Raw genomic sequence first — 26,489 nt, forward strand, 5'->3', positions numbered from 1 at the left:
GTGAGCCGGCTGAACCTCTGCCAGCAGGTGCCGTGGTCCCATGCGGTACAGATTTTGTGTTGATCTAATTCTGTGCTGCTCCCTGCTTATGCCCAGGAGACAGGTGGCCTGGTGCCAACATGATCCACAGCATCCTTGTGGTATCCAGAAGACTCCTGCTCCTGGCGTCAGGTTGACTTGGCATCCACCTTGTTGCTTAAGAAATTTTTTTTTGCTTTTTTTGTCTAAGATTTATTCATTTTTATTGCAAAGTCATATATATATGTATATGTATATATATATATATATATATATATATATATATATATATATATATATATATAGAGAGAGAGAGAGAGAGAGAGAGAGAGAGAGAGAGAGAGATGGAGAGATCTTCCAACTGTTGAGTCACTGGCTAAGCAGATGCAACTGCCAGATGAGCCAGTCAGAAACCAATAGGGCTGAACCTCTTCAGAGTCTCCCATTCGAGTTCAGGGATCAAGACTTGGATTGTCCCCGACTGCTTTCCCAGGCCACAGGCAGAAAACAGGGTGGGAACCTGGGCCTCCTGGATTAGAGCTGGTGCCAATATAGGATCCCGACTGGTTCAAGGAGAGGACTTCAAGCAATAGGCCTCCTTGCTGGGCCCTCCTAAGGAAATTTGTAAAATACTTGAAACAAAGCTGATACTTTCCTTAATTCCTTACCTATTGGCTTATAGACCTAGCTTGTCTGTACTTCTTAAATCAAGCTTAGTATGGGGCTGGCTTAATAATGAGGATAGCCAGAGCCTAAGCAGGACAGAGCTGCACACTCACCTTTGCTTTGTTGCCTCAGAAAAGAATTACCATATTTTTCTACATTTTTACAGTATTTTCAGAGAAGCATGGATCCATTCACGCTGCAAGAGTTCCAGAGCAATGTCACATGCAGCATTTGCTGCCAGTATTTCCTGGATCCTGTCACAATGGATTGTGGCCACAGCTTTTGCCGACCCTGCATCTACCTGAGCTGGGAAGAAGGCTCATCGCCACACTGCTGCCCAGAGTGCAGGCAAAAGTCAGAGAAGACAAACTTAAAAACCAACATAAGACTTCAGAAATTGGCCACTGCTGCCAGGATGGACAGAATGAGGCAGGTCCCCAGCTCACTGGGGCAGGTCTGTGGTGCACACAGCAACGCCACAGGAGTACTGGGTGACTTGGACAAGAACCTGTGTTGTGAGTCTGTCTCTGAATCTTCAAAAGCCAATGGACATGGCCACAGCCACAGCCAGCTGCAGTTTGCTGCTGAGGAATCCAGGGTGAGTGATATCTAAACAGCTGGGTAGGATTTCAGAAACCCCTAATTGGTGAGAAAGATGTGGAATCAGGCTCCTGGGTAGGTGAGAAAGACACAGTCGAGGTGGTCTTTTCACTCTATATCCCAAGAGGCTAGTATGTCCTTCAATGCTGTGGCTCAGGTTGATCAAGTCTCAGAGTTGGGTTGATGTATCTTGAAGGAGAGCCAACTTAGAAACAGTGTCCATGCACCCTCAGTCAGTGTGGATACAGCCAGTGGTCTGCAACAGGGCGTGCTTCACGGCCAAGTCACATACACACAGTTCTCTCTGCAAATGTTGTTTACTGCCTTCAGGCTTTCTTCAGACATTCCACTGTAATGTTCTGCTATATCCGGTGTCCTATATAACAGATGCAAAACTGGCCACTGTGTGACAATATGAAGACTCACACTATATGAAATCGTGAAGAAAACAATAAAAAGGGAGGGAAGGGAAGGGAAGGGAAGGGCACGGCAGGGCAGGGAAGTCAAAGCTGGGCAGGGAATTCAAAGCAGGGCAGGGCAGGGCAGGGAAGCGAAGGGAAGGGAAGGGAAGGAAAGAAAATGCCAGAGCCTCTGCCATGTCCAATACATCAGGGAAGGGGAATAGACACTACCTCACCTCATTGTTTCCTAACCCTGAACTTATTTTACAGAGAACAGTTCTAAAGGAAATGAATGCTTTATGGGAACTTATGCAGAAACTGAAAATCCATGTGCCTAAGGAAATAAGGAAGAAGCATTCATTTATGGTAAGAGTGAAAAGATTGGATTCAATGAACATAACACCTTACACCTTTGAGCAATTTCCACTTCCTCTTCAGGGATAGTGATTTGCTCACACCCAAAGCAGAGTGTTCCAACGAAAACTCTCTATCTGAACGAGCTAGTGAGAAGCATACTACAGGAAATCATCATCCCAGCTATTCCTGGTCCAACTTAGACGTGTTACACAAATCTTCTCAGACACTCCAGTACTAAAATACCAAAAGAGAAATAAATAGTACCAATGTGGAAAATTGAATAATTGCACAAATATCTGCGTACCGTGTAATATTTAAGCATTGAAAACACAAACAAGACATAAAAGCCAGGAAGGAAAAGGTATAGAAATGAACAGAATTAGTGATGCAATTAGAACATTGATGAAGAAGAGTGAGAGAAGAGATGGAAAGTGAGACAGATATCTAGAGAGAGACCCTGAGTTCTTTCTGGAGTATATTTAAAGAGAAAAGACTAGAAGTGTGCAGAGGCCTTCCTAGCACCCCACAACACCGAAGAAATGGTGTACTAACTCAGCATACAATTGGTAAAGTATTCTTTCAGAGTTTCTCTGCATTTTAAGATACAAGTGACAGAGAGGGAGAAACACAAGCAGATATCTTCCATGTCCTGTTTCACTTCCCAAGTGGCAGGAAGATCCATGGCAATGTGAGGCTGAATGAAGCAGGCTGGCCCTGCACCTGCAGCCCTCTTGTGAGCCATCAAAGGCACAAGTCCTTAGGCCATTCATGCTGCCTTAGCACATTGGAATGAGCAAGAGGTGAAGCAGAGAGGCTGCAACAGGTGCTCCTAGGGAAGCTAGGGTCAACTCAGCAACTCAGCTAATGCTATGAGATGTTTCAAATTCCTGTGAAGTGTGAAGGTGCGCAATTCTCATAAGCTAATCTCTCTCTACAGGAGTATGTGTCCCTAAGGGAGGAGATGATCAAGGCACAGTATCAGAAGATGCATATGCTTCTTCATGAGGAAGAAGAGCTGCACCTGCAGAGACTGCACAGCGAAGCACGGGAGCTTTTGCAGCAGCTCCAGGACCATGAATCGAGAATGACCCAACACATAGATTGTGTGAAAGAAAAATACAGAGAACTGGTTGAGATGTGCCACAAGCCTGACATGGAGTTACTGCAGGTGAGCAGGGAAGGGCCACATTCAGAGACATGTGTGCATCTCTGAGCAGGTGGTCAGGACACTAAAATGTTAACTGCACCTATAGCTACTCTCAGCTGCATGACACGTATGTAATAATCAAAGATTTGATTGCCCTAACACTTAATTCTGCATGGGCAGAAAATCTTTTCTGTATCTTTGTCATAATATTTTGGATAAAATTCTCTACTTCGCTTTTTTAAAATTATTATTCTTTTATGATACATTCGATAGGCTCCTGAGATTTCCCTTACACCCTCCCCAATTCTGCCCCCCTCAAAGTTCCCCTAAATCATTTCTCAAGTATAGTTCTATATGAAAAAACACAGGTTCACAATTCCGGGCATGGACCGTGGCAGAGAGTCCAGCATCCTATTTTCAAGACATAGTAAACAGTTTCATTGGGAGTCCATTTTTGTCTGGAAATAGAGATGCATGCTACATTGTAACCTCACATCTGGATATGTTAGTATCCATTTCACAGTTACTATACTTGAATAAAAAGCCACAATATAAAATCATCTATAAGAATTAAATAAAAATTTACAATGCCATGAAGTTAAATGACATGTAACTAGATATGACAGTGTCCATTATGCAGCTATTATATATCCCCTTAAATGAAAAGCCTCAAAACAATATCAACATCAGGAAGAAAAAAGAAATTAACAACATCATGAAGTTAAAAAACATGCTATGATAGATTCATGTGTCGCTGAAGAAATGAAAAAGAAAATCAAGGACCTTCTGGAAGAAAAGGATGCTACTGTATGATCTATAAGTCATTGAATTTAATCAGAAGAAACTGTTTTGAAGTAATGAAACTAACAAAAACAAAAACATCAAAATTCATGGAATATAGCTTCCGCTGATTTTTGTTGGTGAAATGTGTCTCTTCTAGACAAGAAAGAGATGAATTTTGTTTTTTAATCCAGTCTACTAATCTATAACGCTTGACTGAGCTTAGGCCATTTACGTTCAGGGTTAATATGTATGGGTGGTACTTCGGTCCTGTTGTTTTAGGAATGAGTTGTTCATTGATTTAGTCTTCTGTTGTCATTTTACTGGGATGTTCTTCACATTTGCCTTTGGTTTTGGTAGGTGCTATTCCTCTTCTGTCAAGAGAAAATCTTGAAGTATCATTGGTAGGTCAGGTTTGGAAGAGGCAAATTCTTTTAACTTTCCTGTACTGTGGAAGAATTTTATTTCATTTTCAGAGACAAAAGAAATCTTTGCTGGATATGTTATCCTAGGCCAACAATATTTTGCTTTTAGAATCTGGAATATGTCACTCAATTCTCCTCTTGCCTGTAGAGTTTCCTGTGAGAGGTTTCCTGTGAGTTTAATTGGCATTCCTTTATATGTCAACTGATTTTTTTCATGTGCACATTAAAGGATGTTTTCCTTATGTTCAATTGAAGAGAGCCTGATGATCATGTGTCTTGGTGAAGATCGCTTTTGGTCAAGCCAATTAGGAGTTCTGTGCCCCTCCTGGATCTTGTTTCCCAATTCTTTCTCCAGATTAGGGAAATTTTCCTTTATTATTTCATTAAATACCTTTATAAACCCAGTTTCTCTTTCTGCACCTTCTGGGACTCCCATAACTCTTATATTAGGCCTCTTAATAGTGTCTTGAATACTTGTTTTTTACCCTGATCCAGCTCTGCTTCCAACTTTTTGTTTGCTTCCCCCTGATGACAGGAAATATCTTCCAGTCCTGAAATTCTTTCTTCTGCTTGCTTCATTCTGTTTTGGAGACTCTCCACTGTACTTGTAGTTTGCTCTACTGTGTTCTTAATTTCTGATGTATCAGCCTTGAGTTGCTTTCTTGCTGCTATTTCCTGATTAACATATACCTTAAATTTTTTGAACTCTTGTATGTGCTTCTCATTGTTGATCAGAAGCCTTATAATGAGTTTTCTGAATGCTGTGTCCCCCATTTTTTGATGTCTTCCTCAGTTAACTCTGAGGTTGGCATAGGGTTTTGTTCTTTTACAGGGGAATCTTCAGTAATATTCATTGTACCTTTGTCTCTTCTTTTGCTCTTGGTCATTGTAATTCTAGTTATCAGATTCTTCTCCTTGGGGCAGTTTTCTAAACTGTGTCACCCACAGGTCTACAGTTCAATTTTGGAACACAGCTCTTCACTTGCAGCCAATTGTGCCACTCACTTGAGCAAGTTCCTTGTCTGGGTTCTTATGTTAGTTTTCCACCATGGTTTCACCACTCTCCACCTCCTGTGCTGTTGTGCTGAGGTTGCACTGTTGTCTATACAAACTTCCTGTAGGAGAAGGTGCCAGGATTAGGGAGACACCAGGTGTCCAATATATCTTGGTTGTTGGTGGCACTGATCTTGCCGGAACCTGTTCGATGTTAGGTCTGGGTGCCACATGGACATATTTTGACCTGTATAATGCCACAGTCAGTATTATTTTCCTGTGGGACCGGTAGAATTTGCTGAACTCAGTGAGTTCTCGTGAGCTCAGCACATGCGCAGTTCACTGTTATCCCCTGCAGTCCTAGCCTTTTGCACAGTGTACAAAATGGCCCCTACGTATCTCTACTAGAATTCTTGATCTGCTGTCTGTCAGGTCTGAGGGCTTACCAGACCTGTCTTGGGTAGAACCTGTAGAATGCCATGTTGCTGCAGTTCACTGAGTCAGAAATGAGTTCACGCCCAACTCAGCGCATGCTTAGTACTTTCCCTTGCCTTTGCCTCCTTAAGCAAAATGGTGCCCAATTCGGCTCTAGGGGGCTGACTGAGCTGTGAAATCCATCCTGTTCTTGTACTGTCTGGGATCTGAACTTTATATCTCTGCTCCTGGTCAAATGAAACAGACCAGCAGGACGGACAATTCTTTGTCTGGGTTCACCTCCCAAGCTCCCAGTGAAAGTCCCTTCCCAGCTGGTTGAGGTGGATTTCAGATCGCCATTAGGGGAATGTCACTGGAGTATCAGTTACTGCAACACCACACCGTTTTGTTTTGTTTTGTTTTGTTTTGTTTTTGCTGCTTTCCTGTCTGTCAGTCTCCAGGTACCCCTCTACTGTTGTTTTGTCTTCTGCTATTTCCTGCAATGTGTCCTCTCAGCTTCATCCTGGTTAAATGTTTCTCTGTTCATTTGAACATGTCGTTACCTTATTCTGCCATCTTGAGTCACTCAAATTCCCTACTTTGCAATCAAAAATGCTGCTAAGAGAAAAGTTATCCAGAAATGTAATCATGACAGTGTAACATGTTTCTTATCCACTCTGAAAATACATATGCTTCCTGCATTAAGCAGGATCAGCCATCAAAACGTGGAAGGATTAGGAACACATTTCCGGGCCCAGAGGCGTGTCCTAGCAAATAAAGTCCTCGCCTTGAACGCCCTGGGATCCCATATGGGCGCCGGTTCTAATCCCAGCAGCTCCACTTCCCATCCAGCTCCCTGCTTGTGGCCTGGGAAAGCAGTCGAGGACGGCCCAATGCCGTGGGACCCTGCACCTGCATGGGAGACCCGAAAGAGGTTCCTGGTTCCCAGCTTCCTATCGACACAGCACTGGCACTTGCGGTCACTTGGGGAGTGAATCATTGGACTGAAGATCTTCCTCTCTGTCTCTTCCTCTCTGTCTCTCCTCCTCTCTGTCTCTTCTCCTCTCTGTATATCTGACTTTGTAATAAAATTTTTTTAAAAAATTTAAAAAAAATAAAAAAGGAACACATTTTCTCTAAGGAAACTGCAGCCAGGACTTGAGAATATACTGATATTTAAAAGACTAATTTGCACGACCCTGGACAATGCTATAAATTTGTAATTGGCTACCGAGAAAAAGATCGCCACAGCCTGCCTCTTAGAACACTCTGATCTTGAATCTAAAAGCAATTGGTGAAGAAAAGGAGGCTTTGCCCTTTGCTTGGGCCAGGATCAGTCACCCATTGCAATGCACTCTGCTTTTCAGGCAGCTCTCTCCTCTGCTCAGCGCTATAGTCAGAAGTGCTCAGCTCTCTCTAGGGATGATAGCTGGGACTTGACCTTCAGCCTACATGCTGTGGCATCTCTTCACAGCTTCATGCTGAGGTCCACCTGTTTGGGGGATACACTGGAATTCCTTCATGAGGTAGCTCAGCTTCTGTGACTTGCAGATGTGGATAATTCCTAGCATCTAAAACAAACCACTCACAAAATTAATTTTCTAAAAAACTCAGGAAAGAGTTCTCAAAATTAACTGCTTTTTTGTCTTTTTTTTTTCTTCTTGCAGAATGTGAAGACGGAATTGGAAAGGTGAGTGTAGAGCAACCATCTCTGATGGGTGAGAAAGTGTGTCCCTGATGATGAGTCAGGTATTTGCAATTTGCTCTATTAACACAGTCGTGTCAGTTTGTGTCCCCATTTAGTTCAGCAGGGGTTCTCAGCATTTTTCTCCTTGGTTTGAGTTTAGAAGTGGCTGACTTCAAATGTGGGAATGTATGGTTCTACTCTCTGGAGTCTGTTTCACCCTGTGTGTCCTCTCGTCTCCTTCTGCTACTGCAATATCTCATCAAACCAAGTGTTGGGAAAGTAATATCAGCAAGGGAAGAGGAGGATCCCTCAGGATGGGAAGAGAAGGGAGGTCTTGCTCTTGGCAGTAGCAGTGAGCAGGCCTTGCTCTCTCCTAGAATTTCCCATTTCCAGGCAGGATCAGGGGATCCTCTGACTCCGCTTCCCCAGGACCAGGGCTGCCAGGCTGGAATTGCTTCTCCTTGTGTTGCAGACAAGCCCCAAGCCTCCTGGCTCAGAGGATGTGTCACTGATGTACTGTTGGGCATGAGTGCTGGTAGATTGCCCATAGATTATTGCCTGTGATCTTGGCTCGATAAGATTGCAGAACTCTACTTTCCCTGAAATAGGGGATACTGGTAGAATCAGCATGGTGGCCAATATTTCAGGGATAGAAAACATCACAGAAGATGAGGCAATTTGATGTGATGTGATGTTCAGAACAATGAACTATTTTTTCACAATGAAGTAGTGAGTGAAGTTTATCTTCAAAAACCTGCAAAATTAAAACCTTCAAGCAAAATTGCTTGGGTAAACAATACAAGTCTTGGTGACTGTGTGATTGCCCTTGCCTGAAGTGTCATGTGTTGCTTCTCACAGAGCAGAGCTCATCCGGAGATACAGGCCCCAGCCAGTGGACCCTGTACTGACTGCTTGGAGCATCAGTGGACTTAGACAGATGCTGAATAATTTCAGAGGTAAGCATCAGCCTGCATCAGTCTAGCTCTCATTGCCTTCTTCAGTGAGTGGGACATGAGCCCTTTCCCAGATTAGTCCCTGTTGCACACCTGGAAACACAATAGGGTTTACTAAAATGTTATGTTTTCCCTCTGTTGAATCACTTTACAGTGATCCAAACTGAGCTTTGTAGTGAAGCTTGCCGGCAGGCAGAAGATGTCGGACTCAGTGGCAGGGAGCTGGATTGCAAGTGCATGTGACTGGAAACAAACGGGCCCCCATAAGAGATTTCGGCTCCCAGAGTCAATATTTTGATCTTCATTTTCACTGTAATTTAAATGATTTTTTTAAGCAGTAAAGTCCACAGTCTTGGTGGCATGACAGCAAACTGAATATGTCCCTTCTCCTTTTTGTCTATATCCTGTTTCTTTTTTAAAATTTTTTTATTATATTTTTTACAATCTTTACATAGTTGACCATATCCTGTTTCTTATTGGGAAGACAATGGAGATGATTCTATGCACATACCTTCCAAAAATAATAATAAAATTCTGTTTTAGAATATGGAAATGGTAAGTCATGGACTAGTTTTTGTTTGCTTCTTTCTTTTTTGCAGTGGCTAACGGTTTGAAAAAGAAAGTGGCGAGTCGCTACCTACTCCTTTCTGAGGATCTCAACTCTGAAATATTTGGACAACATCGTGATGCTGCCAGTCAAGTCCAGAGAGAACAGGGTTTTGTTGCGTGGGGTGCACCAACCTTCCGCTCTGGCAGGCATTACTTCGAGGTGGATATATCACACTCTTCCACCTGGATTATAGGACTCTGTAGTGATTGCAGCATAGACGACCCCAATATCATTATTAATAGCGAGGGTGCATTTTTCCTTTATTCTCTGAATTGTGGTGATGGTCACATCCTCTGCACCAGTTCTCCATTACTACATCACTATGTGAAGAGGCCTGTGGGTCTGGTTGGGGTGTTTCTAGATTATGAATGTGGAATGGTGAGCTTCTATGATGTTTCCCAAAATTCCCTCATACATAGTTTCCACCCATCCTCCTTCTCCTCCCCTCTGAAGCCCTTTCTTTGCATGGGTACACTTGAATTATAGGATGTTATAATTGCTTTTGTTAACTGTCAGGGTGGATAATATAACATTGTTAAGATTTTCTCATGGGAGACATCATTATGGCTTTGTATGCCTTGTACCTAAGGAAGGGTAGATTAATTGTAACCGCTGTATGTTTGTTAAATAGGACAATCACATTGCATGTATGAAACTTCATATGAAATTTAATAAAGAATATTGTAATCAACACTTGTCTGTTTCTAGTACCTGTTCAGTTTCCCCTGAAGGAATCCAACACCCATTTATGAGCCAACAATTCTTTACCTACTTTTAATTTGGTGCATTTCTACAGTGTGAATATTCCCTGCAAATAAAATGGTTTTATCAGCTGAATCCAGGGATTTGTCTCTGCCATTTATCTTTTTCTACCAACATGCATCCACTGACAGAGTTTGTTGGCATATTTAAATTTGATATAGAGGGAAAATGAGGTGTTCTCAAAGTCAGTTTCCTAAACTAAGAGTTGGTACACAGACATCGATCACATCACACTCCAGGGTAGACTCCATACCTGACAGATGATCCTTTCTCTGAGTTCAGCTCCTGCAGCAGATCTCAGCTCAACTGATGACAAAACGCAATCTGGATAATCTGGATTCCCATATAAGCCATTATCAATACAATGCATTCTTTGTTAATAACATTCAAAATCTCTCATCATGTTTGAAAACTTTTATGACAACCAGTGTGGAAATTCCAAAATGAAAAGGACAGTACTTGCTTTACTTTCTGCTGTTTCTAAATCTTTGCTGAGCACAGAACGTACTACACAAAGCAAAGTTGGTTAATGACAAAAAGTGTCAATGCATTAACAATGTGTTTCACTGAGAAGAAAGTTCATGACAATGGGGAAAAGCAGTTTGCTTTAGTAGGTATGATGCAACTTAGAACATTCATATCTCATGTTAGAGAACCTGGGGTTACTTCTTACCTCACTCCAGATTGCAGTTTCTAGCTGTTGGTGCACATACTTTGAGGCCACAACTGCAGTTTATTTCAAGGGCACCAGACATGCTCTTGAGAGCAAAATGTGATTTGGGCCTGATTGTATAGCCAGATGAATGTCAGGCCAAAGGAACAGGGCAGGACAACGAACTCATGCCCACACTTTTCATGCTTTGAGTCCCTACACAGTCCTGTGCAAGGCTCCCATCCTGGGCCTCCACGGTGACACAACATGCTACATCTCAAACTGCACTGCCAGCATGCCATAGAGATGCTGGTTCAGGACTCAGATGCGCTACTTCTGGGCTAAATGGAAGGAATCGAACTGGAAATTGCAAATGTCTTAGCGGAGATCTTCAATTCTTTCCTGAGTGCCTCTCTCTTTCCTGAGATGATTCATTTATTTAGCTGGAGCAGAGTTTGTGACAGAGTGGGAAAGGAAGAGAGACAGAACTGATCCATCCACTGGTTTACTCCCACATGGCCACAGCAGCCACTACGCCACAGCCTCCTTAGTTGTACAGTAAACACTGGGACAGAGAGAGGAGAGCGTCAGTCTCTGAGATGCTGGGGAAATCTATCTCTAGGAGAACCATAAGAGAAAGAGTCCCAGTCCTAAGATCCCTCATTTTGTGCGGAGCAGGATGCTTCCAGATGAGACATCTGTCTGTTATCTGGGAATCTCTGTGGTCTTGAATTGTCCTGGATCCAGCCTTCCAGAGTTAGAATGCAAGCATTTCACTCTAGAACAGGACTCAGCTGACCAGATGCTGTGTTCCTGGGCAGTATGGACCTGATGTGGGGAACAGTCTATCAGAACACGTATATTCCAGAATTCTAAACTTGTAAAGTCAGTGGGGGAACCATTCCAAAGAGACAAGGGACATTGTGGGAAACCTGCATGAAGTGACAGAGTAAAGTGTGTGTGTGTGTGTGTGTGTGTGTGTGTGTGTCTGAATTGCTGTTTTACAGTGTCCATTCACTGCTCAGAGCATAAGACAATTGGGTGGAACCTGTTCTTATCATTCACTAAGCCAGAAATGAGTTCACTCCCAGCTCAGTACACGCACAGTACAGTCCATAGCCTTTGCCTGCTTAAACAATATTGTGCCCAATTTGGTTCTAGGGACCAGACTGGGTTGTGAAACGCCCCCTCTTACTGCACTTCCAGCCTGGAATCTACTTCTTTGTCTCTGTTCCTGATCAAATCAAACAGACCAGCAGGATGAGCAGTTCTTTGGGTTCACCTCCCAAGCTCCTGGTGCAAGTCCCCTCCCACCTAATACCTGGTGGAGTTCCAGCTGCCGGTGTAATTCAGATCGCCACTTGCTAAATGCTGCTTGGGTATCAGTCACTGCAACACCACACCATTGTCTCTGTTCCTTTCCCCGTGCTTGTCAGTCTCCAGGCACCCCTCTGCTGTTGCTCTGTCTTCTCCTATTTCCTGGAATGTGCCCTCTCTGCTTCACACTGGCTAATGTTTCTCCATCAGTTTAAATATGTCCTTATCCTCTTGTGCCATCTTGATTCTCTATATCTTGTAATAGGATGCTAGAACCGGATAGGAAGTGAAACAGCCAGGACACAAGCAAGTACCCATATGGAATGATGGTGTGTGCAAGGCAAGGATTTAGACTCTGAGTCATGGTACTGAACCCAGATACAGAATTTATGATGGACTGGCTCTGGGTGAAGAAAGAAAAGGCGTTAGTTGCCAGGCAGCACTCAGCTCCCTAAAGTCCTTGGTGACTGATACATGAGGGGGAGACACATTGATATGCTGAAAGCAAGACCTCAGATTTTGTTAGGGCTGTAATGTCAGTGGATTTGCTATCAGATTTCTTTGCCATTGATTTTGTACTAAAAAAAAAAAAAAAACTATAGTCCCTGCACTAACATAAGTTGTTCCTTTTTATATCTTAATTATTGATTTTGTTACAATAGCTGATTTACAGAATTGAGCACAGAGAGGGAGTGATCTTCCATCTACATGTTCACTCTACAAATGGCACCAATGGCCAGACATGCACAAGTGTACTGGTGCCCAAAGCTTTCAGTCATTGTCAACTTCTTTCCCAGGCATAAGCAGGATGCAGGATTCAAAGTTGGATAGGATGGGACAGGAATCAGAAGGCAGAGGACTAGTCCGCTGAGGCATTTGTCTCTACTCATCATATCCATGTCCCTATCCATTGTCCTTGCCCTTCCCACTAAAGAGGTCAGTCTAATAGAGCATGTAAACTGAAACCATCTTCTCTTTTCCTTCCTAGGAACTTAGAGGACCACATAGCCCAGATATGAGGGGCTTTCCTCTTTCAAGAGAATTGGTTTAAGTGACAATAATTCCCTTTCCCACAGGGCTACAGTTTTTACCTGCCTCTGTGCCAGGAAGAAGTTACAGGCACCTTTCCAGATGCTGAAAGCCTCACCATCCCCCTTCTTCCAGAGCCCCAAATATTAAGCCTCCTGAGCTTCGTTAGTACTCCACCTGGCTGTGAGCCACTGACACTCTGGACAAGAAAGGCTCCTCACTGGTCTCCTGTGAGTCAGTTCAGCCTGGAGGACTTGAAACACACTGGTCCGCTATACTGTCCCTTGGACCTCTGCAGCCCAGTGAGCCACCTGTTCAGAGTCCAAGTTCATGGGACTTTGTAGACTGACTGACTGCCTCTGAGCACCTCCCAGGCAGGTTCTGCAGAGTAAAGGTGGCCATCTGCTCCCCTCACAGCTGAAGGGGTGAGCTAAGAACAGAGAGGGGAGCCAGCAGGACTTAGGTGACTTCCAACATAGGAAAGCGAGCCTTACAATGACAGCCCCCTCATCATTCTCTGGAAATCTACTCAATAACATTACACACATCTCGCTTTCTTCCCCTCCAAAATCTGTGTGTGGTGTGTGTGTTTGTGGTGTGTGTTTTTGCTTATGTGTTTGTGTAACTCTATCAAAAAAGAATCACAAACTTCGAAAAAAACAGAAGCTATAATTTGGTTTTATTGCTACCAGCACTGTCACTCCAAGTCCCATTTATGTTTCTGTATCACTCAAGGTAAGACTATCACCTTCTCCCTCTTGATATCAAACATTCAGAACAACAGAGCTAAGGCAATAGAATGAGAGTTCACTGATATGTTACAAACCCCAATGAATGTAGTTTCCATAGGCTGCAAATTTGGGAACCAATCAATTGCATTTATTTTATCATCTAACCATTATCCTTTTCTTTCCTAGTATGTTATTGTTATGGCTTGAGAAAGAGTGAGGGTGACCCTCAGATGCCTGTGGGAAAATGGTTTTATCCTCACTGTCTCATTTCTTTGCATGGAAATGATGTAATCCTTATAGGTGAAGGGGAAACACACCGGACAGGAGTAAGCTGTGAAGTTGAGACATGTGCTGGCTTTGTGTCAAAGTTTTCCCTACCCTGCTTCTCTGGAATTTCTACCTGATCACAGGATTCAGAAAAAAAATGCACACAATTTTTGTCATCCTTATAATTTTGCATCTTATAAGTACATTTTTCTGTGATTTTATGATATTCTTTGCTAAAGCATACTTAGATACTGGAGGGAAAGCTTTTGGGATGCCTGGTTAAGTAACGTGAAAAAAATTTATCTTCAGTAAAATTGGGATTTTATTTTGGTGATTACATGCTTGAATACATTTGGGGAGATATTTCAAAATCATTTTGGAGAATAAACTGTTGCATCTCAGATGGAATCTTTCCCCTTCTCTCTATTTGTTGGGCACCAGTATTCTTTAAACATTTAGTGTTTTTTTTTCACCTATTCTCATATTACTAAAATCTTATGCATTCTCTATCAGTGGAGAATTTTGTTCTATACTTACCCTGGATGGTAAAATTTGAGGATGCTCAAATTCTCTTAGAAAAAAGAGTTTGATATTTGTATATAAAATGCACATAGTCCCTTTTAATTTACATTTTATAATTTACTATTTGCTTGTTACAGATGAAGAGATAGAGTGGGAGGGGAAAAGAAAGAGAGTAAAAAAGAGACAAGGAAAGACATTTTTCTACACATTGGTTTCCACTACAAACAGCTATAGCAGCCAGAACTGGGCAAGGTTAAACTGATGTGCGCCCAGTAAGAAGGCCATATGCCCAGCCTCCTAAGCACAGTAGTATGAAGATCCATTGTCATTGCAGCTGCCATGGCTCAAAAGCTAAACTCTTACATGGGATGCCAGCTTTGAAAGCAGCTGGTCTGCTGTATGCATGCCACTTCACATCTCATCAACTGCAATTTGAATCCAGATTCTAGCTAATAAACATGGAAAGGCACCAGATCATGGCACAAGTGCTTTAAGAGATAGGGTTCTGACTTCAGCCTTCTTAGAATCATCTCTTGTAGACATTAGCAGCAGAAGGCAAACCTCTGCTCTTCCACATACTCTTGATACAATTTTGTCTTCAAATATATAAATACACCTCATCAAAAGGTTAAAAAAAAACACTGAGCCACATCATGGTTTAATTGGTTAATCCTCTGCTTGCCTTTTTCAGCCAGGCTCTCTACTCCACTGTGTAAACTTGGACAAGGGGAGCCAGGGACCATCTCGTGACACTTCCAAATACAACATCGTGAAGAAATCATCTGCAGAGGTAGCTGATGTAGCTTTGACAGAGCTATGTCACAGCCTGTCTCCTGGATGGCAGGTTCTCCATCAGTGGTCTCTATTGAAGGCAGTGTGTGGGTCACAGAAGGGTGGTAAATCTTCTGCTCACGCCTCATCTCCCTTCATTCCAGGACATCATCGGAATCTTTAGCAGTCAGTTCTAAGCTCTTCCTTGTAATGACAGGACATGTACTGCATACTAGCATTTGGGTAATTTGGTGGTAATAAGATTCCTGAGGCATATCCTGAGTCCACATCCTCTTTGGATATTTCTTTAAATCCTACCATTCCAGGTGCAGTCAAGGAAACATTTCTTAATGCTATCTACAATTGACTATTGCTTTCTTTGACAGGATCTCCCTCAGCTGTGGACCATTGGGTAATGCGTTGCTACTTTTCCCAGGGTACAAGCAGGGAGCTAAATTCACACAGTGGAGGAGTCAGGTCACACATGAGGACCACATACGATGCTGGCAATTGGAGATGGGTGATTAGCAAGCTGAGGCACCACATTGGCCCTATAGATACTCCAGAAATTCTAAAGAAAGCACATTACCTGTACTTGGAATGAGAAGCTGTCCTGAGTTACTCCAGCTCTCCAAAACTGTGCTGCTCATTAAAACACAAGACTGAAAATGTCACAAGAGTTTTCTTGATCATCATTTTTTGATAGTTGGCAGTTGATTTCTTCCTGTGATTTGAATTTTTTCATGCACATTGTTCTAAGCTGTAGTCAAGATTGTAGGCTAAGAGTGATCTGATAGAATTGGTAACAAGTCATGTGATTAGGCACAGGTGAACAGTTTACAACTGAATTGGTTAATTGATCACCACACTTCCTCATACGAACTGTAGTTCAATGACTGTTTCGAGTCTTCTGTTTGGGGCCTGCGTTGTTGCACAGAGGATGAAGACTGCCTGTGATGCTGAATCCTATGGATGCGCTTGTTCTCTTCAGTACCAGTTAGAATCCCAGGTGTTCCCTGTCTAGTCCAGCCACCTGTTTGTTATGCATCTAGAAAAGCAGCAGAAGATCAGTGAAGTGATCAGACGCCTGTGCCCCTTAGGGAGATCCAGATGCAGGTCCTGGTTTCCGGATTTTGTCCTTGGACTGCCCCAAAAGTCTATGAGAATGAATCAGGGGATGGAACGCCTTTCTCATTCTCTGTACCTGTCGATACGAATCCTTCTTCTTCTCACTCCCTGTTTTTCACATAAATATATCTTCTTTCTCAGAAATATCTGTATTTATTAAGTTCCCCCAGCTTAGGGAAGGAGCTCAGCACAAATCATTGGGCTTTCACACATTCCACTTCATAGCCATTTCCAACCTCAGATAGAAGAAACTTAAGGAGACATGAGGATATTTACCAAAATCATACTTATCGATATCACAATGGAGCTAGGACCATAATTACTATTGCCTAATTTGAAAGCAGTGCAGTTTCCATTATGTAGTGACAGGGACATCATTTCACATAATCCTGAGTCCTTGTTCACCAGCAGTAAACCATAATCACAGGGAAGAAGGAGACCAGGGTGGGTACTGCACCCTACCTCCACAGGTCCTCAGCTGCTCATCTTGTACTTTTCTCTCTCTGAAGTAAGAAACTTATAGTGAAAACACACAGTGTGTGTTTACTGTACTCAGTGAATGAATAAAAAGGCCCCTTCAGCCTTCAGCCTATGGGAACAGATACAGTCCTAGACAACTGATGTCACCTACAGTGTTCCTTGGGGTCTCATCTTTATTTCATTGATTAATAGTAAGACTGCCAAACAATGTTAGTTTGAGTACAGGCCATCCAAACTTAATGCAAAGTTTATGTAAGTGACTTCTGACTCCAGCTCCTGATTCCCACTCCCTGCTAAAGCACTACAGTGAGCAATAATGACGACAAAATCAGAGGATTTATGCCTGTCATACATAAAAGCTGAATTGTAAAAACCAATAAAATAAACCTTTGAAAGGCTTGAGAAATTCTTGCTGCAACTGTCAAGGAAATGTACCTCAAAGGTACAGATGTTTTACTCTTTCAAAGGCAAATTTAAACGCCAATAGTAGCCACTTGTGTCTATATGTGTATAGAAAGCAAAGTGATAATGAATTTTTTGCTCCAGATTTTTGCATGAAAAATTGGAGAATGTAAGATGGATAAGATACTGATCAGAATGTCAGGGCTGAAACCTTTGTGTCAATGCAGTAAACTCAGGAATGTGACATGGACCTGGATGCAGTGTTGAGTTGAAGATCAAAAGGGTGAAAGTGACATGATCTGAGATTATCTGCGGATATACCACATCACAAGCAGAAGATAATGGCATTCGTGTTATCAGAGACAGTGCTGTGACACATGTGAAGAGAGGAGAATTCAGTTAAATGCATACTCTGGGTGGTTCTAACAGCATGAATTCGGGAACTTTCCCAGCTATGGAGTTCACAATTTGGAGAATCATTTCTTCCTCAGTCATCCACTTAAATGACCCATGTCTCTGTTCTTTATCACACTAGCAAGGTTGAAAACATTTCAACCAACTTGGATGTTCATTTGTGGTTGTAACCCAAAGCAATATTGCTTTTGTGGTTTATATAATTATTTGATTTTTTTTCCCTGATCATACATTTATTTATTTGAAAGAGAGCTGTCATTTTGAGCCCCTGCTGCTTCACTTCTGATGTAGATCAGTGCTAATGGCCTAGGGAATCAGTGGAGAATTCCCCAAGGACTTGGATCCTGCATCCATACCCTTAATATGATTGTGACTCTTGACTCAGATGTGGTTTCTCTCTAGATGTTGCAGCCACTGTGAGACAATACCAGCAGGCGGCAGAGTCTCTCTCTCTCTCTCTCTCTCTCTCTCTCTGTTTATGCCTTTCAAATGAAAAAGTCTTTTAAAGACAAAAAACCAATAAACAAAAACAAAAATTAAAAAATCAAAGACAGTTACAGAGAGAGGCAGGTTTTCCAATTCTTTAATTGCTTTATTTCAGAAGGACACATTCAGTTAACATGTTATGCCACAACACCAACTTTGTAGCTAAACATTTAGAATACTTTCATTTTGATTTATAAAATGGTATAATATATGACATCTTTAAGTGTAGTAAAATTTTCAGAATGGTTGAGATATTTTGGCCAGAAATGGCCTTAAACACAATTCTAGAAATAGTGACATAAATCAGCGAAGAGACAACTCAGAGTTTGCAAATTTTATCTATATTAAAGCTTAAATTCACTGACCTATTCTACTTGTTCCAAGTACAGACTTAGTTGTGTCTATAGCCTTAGTCGTGTCCACACTCGTGAAATGCAGAGGGACACAATCAGTACCCCAGCAGCCAAGCTGGAGGTACTCTGCTTGGTATCCACAGCTCAGAGAGAGAAGTCCCACTTCAGTGCCCCTAGCTGACTTACCTGTCTGTGCGTTTCCTGACGGTGTGCTTCTTATCCTGACTTTCGCTTGTTGGTGTGATTCACTTCTGAAAACTGTTGAATTTATCTGGACAATAAGATGCTGGACTCTATGCTTGGTATATGCTTGCAAAGAAAGAATCTTGACTGAATTTGAACTGTAATACTGCAACAAGGTGGAGGAATCCACCATGGGGGAGGGGTGGGGGAGGGGTGGGGGAAATCCCAGTACCTATAAAACTGTGTCACATAATCAATGTAATTAATTTAAAAAAAAAAGAAAAAGAAAAATACAAATCATATTAATAAGTCAAAAATTTTAGTAATTACATGTAATGGGCTTATAACTATTCTAAAATATTCACTACTTATTTAAATGGAAATGCAAGGAATTTTTAAGTAAATATCTTAAAAATAAATGATTGAGTACATACACACACACACAAAGATTTGATGGGGCCTAGTATGGTAGCCTAGTGGCTGCAATCCTCTTGCACACGCCAGGATCCCACATGGGCATTAGTTCTAATCCCTGCAACCCCGCTTCCCATCCAGCTACTTTGCTTGTGGCCTGGAAAAGTAGTCGAGGATCACCCAAAACCTTGGGACCTACTCCTGAGTGGGAGACCCAGAAGAAGCTTCTGACTACTGGCTTCAGATTGGCTCAGCTCCGGCCATTGCGGCCATTTGGGGAGAGAATCATTGGACAGAAGAGCGTTCACTCTGGATCTTCTCCTCTGTATATCTGACTTTCCAATAAGAATAGAAAAGTCTTTTAAAATATTCTATGAAAGCCAGTGTCACACACACGTGCAGGAATGTTGGGGGGTGGTGGTGAGTGAAGTAGAAGTGATTTAAAAAATGCTACTTGAATCACCAAATGGCAAAAATCACCACAGCTGGACTAGGTAGAGGCCAAGAGTCAGTAAACAATTTGTTTCTCCCACAAGGTCGGGGTGGGTCAGGTGTTTGGGCCATGTGCTAATTTTTTGCTTGATTTCGTTTGTGTGTTTGTTTGCTTGTTTGTTTTATTTCATTACCAGGGAGTTGGATTGAAGCTGAGACTGGAACTAGGACTCCTAAATGGGAGACCAGCACGGTCACTGAAAACCTAACTTGTTGTAACACAACTATGACCTCTCCTTTCACTTTCAGCGACTCCAACCTCACCAGGGTGATAATCCTAAGGTATGTAAGTGGCTTCTTGATAATGGCAAGTTCAGTGCACAGATGATTCCTGGCAGTCACTCTGTGTGTTTGTCAGCAAATTAGGACCATAGTCACCAAGTCAAATCTCCCACGATGGTTAGACAGGACAACCATTTCTTAAGACTGAGTCGGCCTTGGATGAGTTGCTACTCAAATGCTTTACTCCAAGCCCCTAGTTACCCTGATCGCAAGTATGGACAGATCATCTGTTCTCCGTTTTGTTAGCAGATAGAAGGTGTCCTTTCACCATCACCTCTAGGAGGAGTAAGTACATTAATAGCTGTTGTTATAATGCTTATTATTATTGATATATGTGTGACATTAAAAGGAGACAGTAAGGAAAATGTATTTCTCTATAGGAAATGGCCGACCAAAAAGCAGCTGGTCAGAGTTATTTATAATATGTTTAAAATTAATTTTTATTTGAGAGACAGAAAGTGAAAGAAAGAGAGAGAGAGAGAGAAAGAGAGAGAAGTTTTTGTCCATTTTGTTCACTCATCAAATGGCCACAATGGCCAGAGCTGGGCTGTTCCAAAGACAGGAGTCAGATGCTTTTCTTCTGGATCTCCCACGGGGGTGTGGAGAACCAAGCTCTTGCACCATCCTCTGCTGCTTTCCCAGGCACATGAACAGGCAGCTGAATGAGAAATAGTAGAGTCAATATCAAACCTGCCCCCATATGTGATGTTGGCACTAAAGTGGAGGACTACCTTGCTACGCAATGTACTCATTGGCCCTCTTGATGGAGATTTAACAGCAAGGGATCAAGAAGTTTCCATGGTATAATCAAGGGAGCTGGAAGCCTTTTCCTGCTCAAACAGCATTTACCTTCATACATCCTCCACACAAAGGAAAAATTGTATTTCGTTTTAGTGGCTTTCTATATCCCACTTTGTGTAGCATAGAGAAGATTTTCCTAAGGAATTTGGAGGTGTTCTACAAATGAATGGAAACATGAACAACACACTATGAGGATCCTAAAAATACATACATACATTTCTTTCCTCTCTCTTTTTCTTAGGCTTTATTTTTTTTTTTTGAAAGGCATAGTTAATCAGAAGCTAAAACACAGAGGATTCTTTCATCTACTCATTTCCTCCTACATGGCCTCAACAGTCATAGCTGGCCTGAACCAAAGCTAGGAGGCAGGAGTTTCTTCTGGGTCTTGCACACGCAGGCAGGAGCATAAGGATTTGAGACATCCTCCATTGCTTTCCCAGGCCATAAGTAGGGACCTGGATCAGAAGTGGAGTAGCCAAGTCATGAACTAGTGCCTGTAAGGAATGCTGGAAATGCCAGCAAACTTAGTTTATTCATGCTGCTGGCTTGAAATGTTTTGTTTTTTCCAACGAGGATGGGAAACAAATACATAGTTAACATTGCCTCCTGAAACACATGCATCACAGATTGCTAATAAACATTTTTGTAAATTACTAAAAAAATGAAAGAATCAAAAGAAGTCATACAATCTCATTATTTACAAACGTTAAGTGTGATCACCTTGGGAAATGAATCTATTTATCCTCACTAAAGGAATGATAATGCTTGCACAACTAATGACAATTTTTCTGATATTGCTGACACACGTGACTTCACATGAAGCAATTTGGTACTTCAGGAAACCAAGACATTGTTTTATTAGCTTAAAAATCATCTAAATCATTCATTAAAGCATATAAAATACATATTTCCATCCACATGGAAACATGAATTAGTAATTTCCACTAGTTAATATGTTAAAATATATATTCTGAAAGCTAGGCATCTAATTACCAAAGTGTGGTAAAGCCAAAGCATGTGGTCTTTTTTTGTTTGTTTGTTTTTGTTTTTTATTGTTAACAATCTTACATAGTTAATTATGGTGTAAAGAATTAGGGGCTATAGGGATGTAGGTAAGATTTTTATGTCCATATTGTTTCCTTCATGTATCTGAGGTAAAGGGGGATACTGAGGGAGAAGCCCCACCCAGTTTCCCACCTGCCCAAAGTCCCAGATTTGGGGCATGCTCTGAGATACCTGCTCAAGTGGTTGTAATAGTTCTCCAGTTATGAATCGCTGCCAATCTCGCCACTTCCAGCTCGATGAGGTCATTGAAGAATCCATTGATTGTCATAGTCCATCATAGAATCTTTATCCGCCCAGTATTTCGCTGCCAACATACAGTTGAGGTGGTTGATTGACTTGTTCTGTCCTCTGTCTTTTCTTGGCTAGGGTTCTGAGTCCAGCAGTTCAGTTGGGGAGATCTTCAAAGAAACTTTGAGGTATTCCCAGATCAGATTCCCGTAGGTTCTAGTAAGCACAGGGCCCGGCACAGTCCATCTCCACGATCAGGTGGTGGTTGCAGTTGCTGGGTTGGTTCTGCTCTCAATCCCGACTTGCACTGGAACCAATGGGTGTTGTAGTCCAACCTGGTTCTGCCCAGCACGTACTCGGCCCTTTTATCAACTAGTGGGAGCTGTAGCCCAGTGGGGGCGACCCACAATAACCCCCTCCAGCCATGCCTCCCACCCCGGCCTGCCAATGTGCATAGCCAACTAGTCCAGTCTGTCCCGCATCCCATTTGGCTCCTATACCTATCAATGGAATGGGTATTAAAGCTTAGTTCCTTCTAACCAACTCAACCATCTAGCCCTCACGGATGTTGCTGAGTGCCTCTCCATCTAGCCACCCCAGCCTTCATCCTAGTTCTGATGTCCTCCCGCGGGAGTAGTGACCCAAGAGGGGGGAACCCACCACTTCCTTAGTCTGGTCTGTCCCCATCCCTGCCCATGCTATCTAGTGGGAGTAGCTGTCCGGCGAGGGGACCAGCCCCTCAATCCCCCCGCTGGCTCTGCCCTCTCCCTTCCTGGTTCTCACGTGTGCTGGTTGGGTGCTGCATTCAAATCTAGTACAGGTAACCTCACCTTGGCTTTATGTCTTGTGTACTAGTTCTTGTCGCGACCAAACCCGGCCTGACCCACACCCCGTTCTGGCACCTGGGGTTGCCAGTGGATGACATGAACCGTTTCAGCCTGGTCCACCCCTGACCCATGCCAAATGTATGTCGGTGGGAAACTTTCCATGGCCTATTCTGGGCAGTTTCCTATCCTGCTTCTTGTGCTTATTTTGCACAAACCAGGGGGTCCATGAGCCAGCCCTACTCAATTCACCTTCTGTCCTAGCAGGGACAGTGGTTTTTCTGGCTGGCTTTCACCCCGTTCTGGTTCTTGTTGGATGTATCGGCCCGGCCATGGCTCGTCCATACCCATGTATAGCTCACACATGGCTCAGTAGGGGATTGAGACCTTGCCTAGTCAGTCCCACGTCTACCCTGGTTCCCCAGGACACCAGTTGGTGTTGGTGTTTGGCCCGGCCTGGCACAACTAATCCCAGCCACACTAGTGCCACGGGAGAGTACAACTGTTGCCTAGCCAGAACGCAGCCCCCATTCCAGCACACTTGCTCCTTAGTGGGAACCTCATCCCATTTAGGGTGTCCCCCCAGCTCCCCAAATTGGCCTGTTCCTAACTGCAGATCCTGATTCTGACAGTGGCTGCTCTGACTCAGCTTATCTCATTCCCACACTTGTCCTGGCCTCTGCCCAAGACACTGTGGCCCAGCATCCCTGACTAAAGTAGACCTGCCGGTGTAAGCACAAAGTTACATGCCCCTATCACTGGCAATCGCCTTGAATTCATGTTTCACCTATACAAAAGTTGGTGTAATTCATGAGTGTCCCTGAACAGATTTTACAATTTAAAAAGACCCACTAGGCAGCCAGCAGGCAGAGCCTGGCACCACATGTTGCACTGGCCGCCCCAAACCAAGGGCTCATCCACCTCCTTGCGGGGTGTTTTTGGCTAGAGCCCTTAGCCGGATCCCGCTTAGCCAAGATGCCACCGCACAGCTGCCAACCTGCAGAGTGGTTCAGTCCGTCCCAGCTCTAAGAAAGTAATCCACCTTGATTGGTCCTGCCGCCATGGTGGCAGAACGGAGCTAGTTTAGTTCAGCTCCCGGTTCACCCTCATGGCTCCAAAGCATGTGTTTTTAAATATGTATATATACATATATGCTTCTATGTATGTGTTATAGATGGTTGTATGTGTTTCTTATCATCATTTCCACCATCATTGTTTTCTTCTCAGAAAAGCTGATGGAGATTCGCTCATCGGAATTCCTGGTTTGCCCCTCCTGTGCTCTGTGGGACACTTCATGCAGGGCCACTTACTGAGTCATGTTTTATTCCTTGCTGTGAATGAAGACCTGAATAAGTGGCCATGGCAGGAGGAAGTCTGGGATACAGAGTGAACCATCATGACTTCTGCCAAGGATGCTCTAGCCTCTGCAGGTATGGAGTTCAAAGGGAGGATGCAGGAAAGGGTCCAATGTCTGGTGCTTTATGGAGGTGTGCTCAGAAACCTAGAAATCTCCTGTGGTCAAAGTCTCCTAGATGTGCCAAGGGATCCTGTGTATCTCCTACAATATGGGTGCTAGAGAGAGAAGGGTGAGCTTCAGAAGAGAGGAGGTCTATGTTGGTACCCTTTCTGAGCTCGGTGGGACCCTGAAGGGAGACAAGAACCAGTTCTGGGGAAAAACAGAGGGCAAAGCTTCCAGAGACCTTTGAGGCTGTGATACGGAATCTACTTACCTGGCTCCAATGCCACCCAAATCCAGATGGTTCTGCCTAGCCCTATCTTGAGCAAGTTGCAGCTACTAGGCAAGGGAGCCCTGTGCTGTCCAGACATGGCATGCAAAACAAGGTGCTTACATAGCAGAGAAGTATCAGAGAGGCTCCTATCAGGATCCGGTGCACACACTACAGTGGAGGGGGTGGTCCCAGCAGCAGGCTATCATGCCAGTCTAGGCTGGGATTTCCTAGTGTGCTGATTCCGAGGCTAGAGGCAGCTCTTGCACCAAGCCAGCATGGCTCACAGTGAGGCAAGATCACTGGAGAAGCAGAACTTTAATGTTTGGAGCACGGAAAGTCTTAAAGGCAGGTAGGGAAGGGTTTTGTGAGGCTCTAAGGAGATGGAGAAAGTGTCTCTGGGTTCTCACAAGGCACAGAGGTGTGCCTGGAGTTCCAGTGTGAGAAAAGTCAGAAACTGTTCACCAGTTCAACTCAGTTGCTGAAGCCTATGGCAGGCACCCAGAAAGGTCACTGACTTTTCGTAGTGTCGTCTCAGCCTGCTTCATCTTACGAGGAAAATGAGAAAAGCATCAGATGGTTTGGCTTCACCTGCTCACCAGGGTTTATGTTCCTTTGGGGAAACTGTTTCTGATTCTGTTGAAACTATTTCCCTGGCACTCCTAGGACTCCTAAGGTAATTACTCTGATAAACAGGAATTCTTTCAGCCTCTTGGAGACCTGTTTACAAAAGAGACAGGAATCCTTGACTCAGAGAATGATGAGTTTAGGAAAGGGAGGCATGAGGGCATGAATAATAATATCAAGGGAAGGCAGTGGGATCCTACAAGTAAATACACACCTAAATTCAGACACTTTTTCTGAATTTTGTTTGAAAATAAGGTTCCTGGAACACAGTCTACACAGAAGTGTGCAATGAATGTTAATACAGAGGCAATGGCAGAGCAGGGATGCCAGGGCTTTAGCACTTTATCCCAAATCCAAAGACATTCTCAAAGCTCAAGGGGGAAGAATGTGAAAGGCCAGCCTGGAGTTTGAACCCAATTGACTTCACAAAACTCCAGGACACAGGCCTAGTGTTGAGAAGATTGTTGACTTTGACATCTCCCATTCCCTCAATTGGGAATGATTTGGTCCCTGAGTGGGTGCTAGTTCTAGTTCAGTTTTGATCCAGCTTCCTGCCTTTGGGAAATGCTTGTAGACTGTGAAAGCAGTGGAAGATACCTGGATTCCTACAGTACCTGCACACACGTGGGAGACCAGAAAGAAGCTCCTGGCTCCTCAATTGGGATTAGCTCAGCTTCACTGCTTGTGGTCATTTTGGGAGTTCACCAGTAGATGGAAGATCCCTCAACTGCTTTCTCCTTTCCTTCAACTGCTTTTCCTCTCTGATATTCTCTTTTCCTTCTTTCTCTCTATAAAACATGTCTTTAAAATGTAAGATAAATAATTAAATAGATAAATAAATAAACAAACACGTAAATTTTAAAAAGAGAATCTGGGGTCCGGCACAATAGCGTAGTGGTTAAAGTCCTCCACTTGCACGCCCAAGATCCCACGTGGACGCCGGTTCTTATCCTGGAGGCTCAACTTCCCATCCAGATCCCTACCTGTGACCTGGGAATGCAGTCGAGGACGGCCCAAAGCTTTGGGACCCTGCATCCTCGTGGGAGACCTGGAGGAGGCTCCTGGCTCCTGGCTTCAGAATGGCACAGACCCAGCCATTACGGTCTCTTGGGGAGTGAACCATCGGACAGAAGATCTTCCTCTCTGCCTCTCCTCCTCTCTGTGTATTTGCCTTTCCAATAAAAATAAATAAATCTTCTAAAAAGAGAGAATCTGGTTTCTTACACTCTGCAGTACGAGGGGCAGGAATATAATTTTGTGTTGGCAGGAGACTGTGTTGCACTTCTCCATACAAAACTAAATGAGTAAATGACCATTATCCAAATGGACAGGACAGAATTAAATTCAATCCTGTTGATTCTTTCATGAGTATAGTAACTGAATGGCAACATCTTTCTTGTAATTTTTTCCCAAGTCAGATATACACAAAAGAGAAAAGACAGGGAATAAAATCGTTTGTCCACTGATTCACTCTGGGTGCC

At 43.2% G+C, this 26,489-nt stretch overlaps 2 protein-coding genes across 2 annotated transcripts in view; one reads left to right on the forward strand and one right to left on the reverse strand.

The window, feature by feature from the left end:
* The window catches only part of LOC101527139 (tripartite motif-containing protein 43), a 110,562-nt gene that overhangs the window by 37,741 nt on the left and 46,332 nt on the right, over positions 1-26,489 (reverse strand). The gene's annotated exons all lie outside the window — the stretch shown is intronic.
* LOC131480001 (tripartite motif-containing protein 64-like) lies at positions 866-13,155 on the forward strand. Its single transcript, XM_058662306.1, has 6 exons — positions 866-1,282; positions 2,980-3,210; positions 7,469-7,491; positions 8,347-8,444; positions 9,041-9,429; positions 12,859-13,155. The coding sequence occupies exons 1-6, from the start codon at positions 866-868 to the stop codon at positions 13,153-13,155; spliced, it is 1,455 nt and encodes a 484-aa protein (XP_058518289.1).

The sequence above is a fragment of the Ochotona princeps genome, chromosome 4 (genome assembly GCF_030435755.1).
Source record: "Ochotona princeps isolate mOchPri1 chromosome 4, mOchPri1.hap1, whole genome shotgun sequence".
NCBI classification, from domain to species: Eukaryota; Metazoa; Chordata; class Mammalia; order Lagomorpha; family Ochotonidae; genus Ochotona; species Ochotona princeps.

Coding starts and splice junctions, on each gene's coding strand:
- LOC131480001 (XM_058662306.1), top strand. CDS start 866: ATGGATCCATTCACGCTGCAAGAGTTCCAGAGCAATGTCACATGCAGC. Junction 1,283..2,979: donor TTGCTGCTGAGGAATCCAGG/GTGAGTGATATC, acceptor CTCTCTCTACAG/GAGTATGTGTCCCTAAGGGA. Junction 7,492..8,346: donor GTGAAGACGGAATTGGAAAG/GTGAGTGTAGAG, acceptor TGCTTCTCACAG/AGCAGAGCTCATCCGGAGAT.